This window comes from Vigna angularis, chromosome 8, assembly GCF_016808095.1.
Source record: "Vigna angularis cultivar LongXiaoDou No.4 chromosome 8, ASM1680809v1, whole genome shotgun sequence".
NCBI lineage: Eukaryota > Viridiplantae > Streptophyta > Magnoliopsida > Fabales > Fabaceae > Vigna > Vigna angularis.
This window is the reverse complement of record NC_068977.1, coordinates 196364-203870: the sequence shown is the minus strand read 5'-3', so window position 1 is coordinate 203870 and position 7507 is coordinate 196364. Positions and strand designations below refer to the sequence as shown.

Below are 7507 nucleotides of genomic sequence, written 5' to 3'. Positions count from 1 at the left end.
TTTTAGACTTTCATTATTTTTCTTTTAAACTATTCTAACTGCCCACTACTTTTACATGGTCAATTTCTTTATTTCTTTTCAATATTACTTTTTTTATATATTTAACTTTTGAACATTTTTTTTCTCTTTTATTCAACTTTTACTTTAAAAAAATAGAATAATACCAACATTTTACTATTGGTTAACATCGTACCTAACCTTAGCAACTCATTATCAAGACCGCGTGATAACTAATTCCACCGACACCCTTTCCAAACCAAACCATGCCACAATCTTTGTGGGTCTAATGCTTTCACTGTAAACATATGAAACAAAAACACGTTTAAATGACTGTTTTATAAAAAGTTTTAAATCTTCAAAATTCTACAATCAAATAGTTACTTTATGCCAAATCAATTTTCTTTCATTAAAATCAATTCATTGATGACTGATCTAAGATCTTTGTGAGAATAATTTATTCATTATAATAATGATAACTGATTAGCATTATTGTATATAAACTTCTATATTTATATTAGCATATGAATATATCATTTGATGATTATGTTAATATATCTAAATTTAAAAGCTTCATAAAATGACACTGTCCACCATCATTTAAGTTGATGGATACTTTACATTAATAGTGAGATACACATGCTTTATAATATAATTTAAACATCTTATTTTCAACAGTTTTTTTGTTTCATATATAGGAAGTATTTTAGGGAAAAAAAATATTTCAAGTTTAAATTAGTAAAATAAAATTATATTAATTAATCTTATGTTTGACACTGTATTGATTGGTTTTTTAATTAATATAATAATAATATTATTATTGTTTATATTTAACTATAGAGGTATATATATTCCTTTTGGATTATACTAATATGTAGTACTGAAGCATCTTCTGCTAACATTGCAGATAGCTCTGTTCTTTTATGATTCTATTCCTTAAATAAGGTTTTGAGTACAAATATTTTGAATGAAAAAAATATTTTTTTTATTTATTAAAATTGACTGTTATTATTATAATTTTTATAAAGATTATGGATGAAATTTAAAATATTTTTTTTAGTAATATGATAAGAACACATTATTACTATTTGTTGTCACTAATTTTTATTTTTATCGAGTGTGAATTGATCTTATTAAAATAGGAGTTGAAGCACCATTTTTGTCAACTTCTTCTTGGTTGTTTTTGACTAGATATCAAATTAAACCCCTAAACACGGCAGAGATAAAGGCACAATTTTTATTTTTTTTTCTTTTTTTCAATTTGTCATATATGACTACTATGATATGATTTGGCTGACTTTATGTCTTATCAACAAAAATAATATAAACATAGATACATTGCACACAACTATTTAAGACATATATAATATGTGATAATTCAAATTCAAATAACACAAAATAAAAAAATCTAAAATTCACTTAATAACAACAATTTTGACAAGTGTAATAACTTATAATATAGTAAACAATTAATAGTGCACTGCACCAAGTCCATAATAAATAATTTTCTAAGCCGAATCATTGAAAAAAATTAATAAACTTTTCTAACAAAGGTAATAAATAAAAAATATATTTTGTGCACGGCCATATTAGTTATGAATTTAATAGGCATCAGTGCTGTGAACAAACCACATAATTTTCTATGATTGTTAAGATTCTTATTACAAAATTAATAATCTTTTCAGAAATTTAAATTTTTATGCACTAATTTATATTTATCAGTTAGTAGAAAATCTAAGAAATATATCTTTTAAAATTAATTTTCTAGAAGTTAATAAACTTATTTTATATAATACTAATGACAATATATGCTATGTGCGCTTATGTGTCTTTGATCTTTTTATAATAATAATAAAAAAATTATAATTATTATAATTATAAAGTATATATAAGTGACTTTTATAATTTTATTATAAATAATTATTTTAATTTTAAAAAATATTAAATAGAAAGTATGAATTTTAAAAAATGGATAAAATTAGTAAAATAACTATTTTAATTTAAAAAATAATATAATAATAATATAGGTAAATGTAAAAAACAAATATGTACACTAAAATGAAGAATTTTTTCATAATATAATAATACTAATATAGATAATAGATATAAAATATCACTAATATACAGTGAACATATCTGTTACGCTTCATATATTTTTTATGATAATAAAAAATAATAAAAATATTATTATTATAATCATAAAGTTAAAATAATTTTTATCTTTATTATAAATATTTTTATTTATTTTATAATAAAAAAATTAAGTTTAAAAAAATGATTAATTTTAAAAAAATCATTTAAGAAGTAAAATTAATAAAATAATTATCTTAATTGAAAAAAAATTATTTAAATGATAAAATTGAAAAATAAATGTGAAAACAAAAATAAAAAATTCTCTTTACGATATTTATTTAAAAAATAAAATTGAAAACAAACGTGGACACCAAAATAAAAAATTTATATTGAGTGTATGTGTTTTGTTTTTTTCTAAAGTTAGTTTTTTGTATATAAGTTAATTTGTACAACTTTTTAAAGTATAAATTAACCAATGTTAGTTTATTGAAAAAACAATTTGAAAATTATTATTGTCTAAATATAAAAAGTAAACTACACAGAACAGAATAATTTTATGCTGTCATCTAATCACAGGTTTGGTCTATATATGTTAAATTTGAATCTGTAATAATAACTTCATAATGTTTATTTATGATTTATTAATAATGTAAAAGTTTTTCATAGTAAAACATTATTTACAAAACATCTTGAGATTGTGTTGTGTTGTCCAGTTTTGACCTTTCAACACCGTTTTAAGATAAGTAATGTTCCCATCTCACAATCTACTGTCAAATTATTTTTTATAATTTCTCTCTCACTTCAATTACTTTATTCTTCACTTAATATATTCATTGAGTTGAGGATGTAAACTATTTTAATAAAATCATAACAAAAAAAGACATGTATTATTCATTGTTTTATTTATGAAAATTTTAAATGATAAAATAACAAAAACTCAATTCACTACCTTTAATCAAATCTTCTTCTTTTGATCATAATTCATAAGATTTTAATCTGATTGAAGTCTAATGCTCCTGAAATTAAGAATTTGTTAAAAGAGATCATTAATCTGTATTACGTATTAATAAATCATAATTAATATTAATATTATTATTACGATCAAGGTGGGAAAATAGAAGGAAAGAGGGTGATGAGGGGCGAAATTTCTGTGGTGATTCGTTTACAGCAGACAACAAGCATTTCTCTCTGGTGTGATCTGCACTTTAGCTGTATCTTATTGTCACACTGAGAGGAAAAAAGTTTATGGTGTGATTGAGGTGTAACTCTTTATGGTGTGGTTCTTTACGTGTCTACCAAACATTGCTCACCATGCCAGCCTGTTCTTTCACCTTCCTTAACTTAAATTCTTCAAATTTAACCATTCAAACGAGACACATCCAGAGATAAAGAGAGTACAATTTATTCTTGTTCTCAAGTTTCACCCCATGATAAAAAAATCATATTTTTAAGCTGTGGTTGTTAATATGAATACTATTAATACCTAGTTTAAGCTCCTCAAAGTGTCTTTCTCTGTTAAACTCTAAACTCAGAATTTATCAGAACCTCTGAGATTTGCTTAAGTTCAGGTTTGAAAGCAAACAACAGAGGAAAAATCTCATCTGGGAATGACCCTTTTGAGTGTTTTGTTTTTTTGTTTTTGATACATTCTTGATGTTGAGGGAAAGTATCTGATTAGCTTCAATTTTGATTGGTGAGGGAGCATTAACCTTTTTCCCAAAATCTTCTCTTTTTTATTTTTTTATTTTTTTTTCATTCTTTCGTTCCCGATAACTTACACAGAATTGAGAGAAAAAGAGAGTAATGGCACCAAATTCTGCTGTCACAACAGCTGAGAAGTCCAATACCAACAACTTCACCTTGTTGCAAGTTCATGATTCGGACTCTCCCATGTTTCCAGAGAAACAGAAGGCCACAAGCCGCAAGCAGTTCACGTGGTTTCTTCTCCTTAAACTCCACAGGGTTATGACATGTTTGTCATGGTTGACCAATGGTCTCAAATCCACTTTTGCTTTGGTCAAGAAGCGCGTTTCACTGGCTGACATGAGCGACGAGGGTCCTAAGAGTAGAGGGAGGTTATACAGGTTCATCAAGGTGTTTCTTGCTCTCTCAATTGGAGGCTTGGTAATAGAGATCATTGCTCATTTCAACCGATGGAACTTGCACATGATTCATCCTTGGGAGGTTCAAGGTCTGCTGCAATGGTCCTATATGGCTTGGCTCTCTTTCAGGGAAGATTATGTTGCTCCTCTTGTTCTGCTTGTTTCGAAGTTCTGCATTGTGCTCTTCTTGATTCAGTCTCTGGATCGCCTTGTTCTGTGCATCGGATGCTTCTGGATCAAGTACAAGAAGTTGAAGCCAACCATTGATGCAGATGCTTCTGATCTTGAGGACCCTTTAAACTTTCCAATGGTTCTTGTTCAGATTCCCATGTGTAATGAGAGAGAGGTAACCGAATCAATAATTCTACTTGCTGGATATGATAAACATTTTGGTGAAGTCTATGATTATGATTATGTCTAGCTTAAATTTGAAATTAGAATATTCTTATCATTGGTACTTAGCAAACTAGTTTAGGCTCATGATTTCCCAGTTTTACTTCAGAATCTGAAACATTATTTTTGTTATCTTTTATGTGATTAAGGCTTATTCCCAGCCCATTGGTACTGCTGCCCAGCTTGATTGTTGTTGTTTTTTTATCTGATTAAGGTTTATTCCCAATCCATTGGTGCTGCTGCTCAACTTGATTGGCCAAAAGATAGAATCTTGATTCAAGTGCTAGATGATTCGGATGATGGAAATTTACAGATGCTCATCAAAGAGGAGGTTGCTTCTTGGAAAGAGAAAGGGATCAACATTCTGTACAGGCACAGATTGATTAGAACTGGGTATAAAGCTGGGAATCTTAAGTCAGCAATGTCATGTGACTATGTTAAAGACTACGAATTCGTGGCAATTTTTGATGCAGATTTTCAGCCTAATCCTGATTTCCTCAAACTAACCATTCCACATTTCAAGGTAGGCACTGATACTTTAACCCTAGTAAGGATAAAGGAAAAGTTTTCTTGGTATGGTCTAAAGTGTAAACAATCGATAAATTATTTCATGATTCAATTTTCAGGGAAAACCTGATTTGGGGCTGGTCCAGGCTAGATGGTCCTTTGTGAACAAAGATGAGAATCTACTGACAAGGCTCCAGAACATTAACCTGTGCTTTCACTTTGAGGTAGAACAACAAGTTAATGGCTATTTCTTGAATTTCTTTGGGTTCAATGGAACAGCTGGAGTTTGGAGGATAAAGGCTTTGGAGGAATCAGGAGGGTGGTTGGAGAGGACCACGGTTGAGGACATGGACATTGCTGTCCGAGCTCACCTGAATGGATGGAAGTTTATCTTTCTTAATGATGTCAAAGTTCTATGTGAATTACCAGAGTCTTATGAAGCTTATAAGAAACAACAACATCGTTGGCACTCTGGTCCAATGCAGCTTTTCAGGCTATGTCTTCCTGCAATATTAACTTCCAAGGTATTATTACTTTTCACTTCTTTTTCAAGACTTTAATTTCTATGCAACATCAGTGTAAAAAATATACTGTCAAACACACTCATAAATCGTCATTAGCTTGACTTTTGAAGTAGCTATATGAAAAATAAACAAAAGTATCATACATGATTGATTGTAATTGGATGATGACCGTGAAACAATAAGTGTCTACAGTATTTACTCAATCTTTATATTATTATGACATGTACATAATTCTTTGAATTCTTATTTGATTTTGTTCTATGCAGATATCAGTCTGGAAGAAGTCTAATTTGATATTTCTGTTCTTCCTATTGAGGAAACTTATACTTCCCTTCTACTCATTCACCTTGTTTTGCATCATACTACCCTTGACTATGTTCATCCCTGAATCTGAACTACCCCTTTGGGTGATATGTTATGTCCCCATTTTCATGTCTTTCTTGAACATCCTTCCAGCCCCAAAATCTGTCCCTTTCCTAGTTCCTTATCTTCTGTTTGAGAACACCATGTCAGTTACAAAGTTCAATGCCATGATTTCTGGACTGTTCCAGCTAGGAAGTGCCTATGAGTGGGTAGTGACAAAGAAGACAGGGAGATCCTCTGAGTCAGATTTGTTAGCCTTGGCTGAGAGAGAATCAAAATCTTCAAATGAAGAAAAGATTCTCAGAAGACACTCAGAGTCTGGCTTGGAACTATTAGGCAAACTGAAGCAATCAGAAATCCCTTCAAAGAAAAAAAGAAACAGACTCTACAGGAAGGAGCTTGCACTTGCACTTCTTTTGCTCACAGCATCTGCAAGAAGCCTTTTGTCAGCACATGGTGTTCATTTCTACTTTTTGCTCTTCCAAGGATTGTCATTTCTCGTAATGGGTTTGGACTTGATCGGTGAACAGGTCAGCTGAAACAAAGATTGCAAATTTTTTTCATTCGTGTTTTACATCAATACTTGGTGGAGTCCAGATTTCAGTTGATGTTCTTCAAGATACAATCGTAAGATTACATAGCAGCTGCCAAGAAAATGAGATATAGAGTAAAGTTGATTGTTCCATATAAAGAACAATAATAAGCATTGAGGATCATATCATATCATAGACAAACAAAATTAATTTTTTTATTTCTTTTCCCAAGACTTTGTCAGGGAGTGGTGATTTATTGGCTTCTTGTGGATTTTCACTTATGTAAAGCTTTAGGATCATTGAGAGAATCTTGTTGGAACATAACTGTATTTATTATCTTTCAGAATAGATTATGGAATGAGTAACATTTTCTCTCCATTGCATCTGTTACTATTAACATATATTACATTAAACTCTCACCTTTTTTTTTTGCAAAGAGACCATGACAGTTTTATATTCATTTGATACAGAGTATAAAAATAAAATGATCATAAAAATATAAATTTTTGTATTTTTCAAGAAATGAGAGAGTATAAAATAAAAAAAGATAATATCAAATAAATGTAAAAAAATTAAGTGCTCAAGAATCATTCAAATTGTCTTGTGATACCTACCTATCAGTTGATGACACGTGTTGTAGAAGTTTCAGACAAAATTAGTATAAATCACAAAAATTATAAATATAATATGTGATTGATGATATAACATGAAAACCTTTAGTGTATTATTGGGAATGCAAGTGATATCTTAACGCGTGAGATGTACAGTTATTTTTTAAATAATATGCAAATGAATAATATGTACTGGACAAGTTTCCAGAGCCATTTTTCAGATATATTTTATAAATTTAATAAACTAATATGCAGTGTATCTTTCCCTGGAATGATCGTTTAACTTTTCATTTAAAACAAATATTAATTAGTATAGCCTAAGAAAAGTAACAATTTTCAATTTTGGGGGAAAAAAGGAAAATAAAATTTATATAGAAAACGTCTAAACCAAAACTTACTTATTT

The 7507-nt window shown here is 29.1% G+C and overlaps 1 protein-coding gene across 2 annotated transcripts; it reads left to right on the top strand.

The window, feature by feature from the left end:
• The first annotated feature begins 3472 nt into the window (after positions 1-3472).
• LOC108345987 (xyloglucan glycosyltransferase 4) lies at positions 3473-6870 on the top strand. Of its 2 annotated transcripts, XM_017584884.2 has the most exons (5): positions 3473-3763; positions 3853-4518; positions 4780-5088; positions 5192-5596; positions 5863-6870. In XM_017584884.2, exons 2-5 carry the CDS (start codon positions 3874-3876, stop codon positions 6496-6498), a joined length of 1995 nt encoding a protein of 664 aa, XP_017440373.1. In that variant the 5' UTR covers positions 3473-3763; positions 3853-3873; the 3' UTR covers positions 6499-6870. The 2 variants fall into 2 exon arrangements, with proteins under 2 accessions (XP_017440373.1, XP_017440372.1); XM_017584883.2 differs by having other exon boundaries at positions 3473-4518.
• The last annotated feature ends 637 nt before the right edge of the window (positions 6871-7507 follow it).

Excerpts from the sequence above, each read along its gene's own strand:
- LOC108345987 (XM_017584884.2), top strand. The coding sequence starts at position 3,874 with ATGGCACCAAATTCTGCTGTCACAACAGCTGAGAAGTCCAATACCAAC. Across the intron at positions 5,089-5,191 it reads TAACCATTCCACATTTCAAG|GGAAAACCTGATTTGGGGCT; the intron begins GTAGGCACTGAT and ends TTCAATTTTCAG. Across the intron at positions 5,597-5,862 it reads CTGCAATATTAACTTCCAAG|ATATCAGTCTGGAAGAAGTC; the intron begins GTATTATTACTT and ends TGTTCTATGCAG.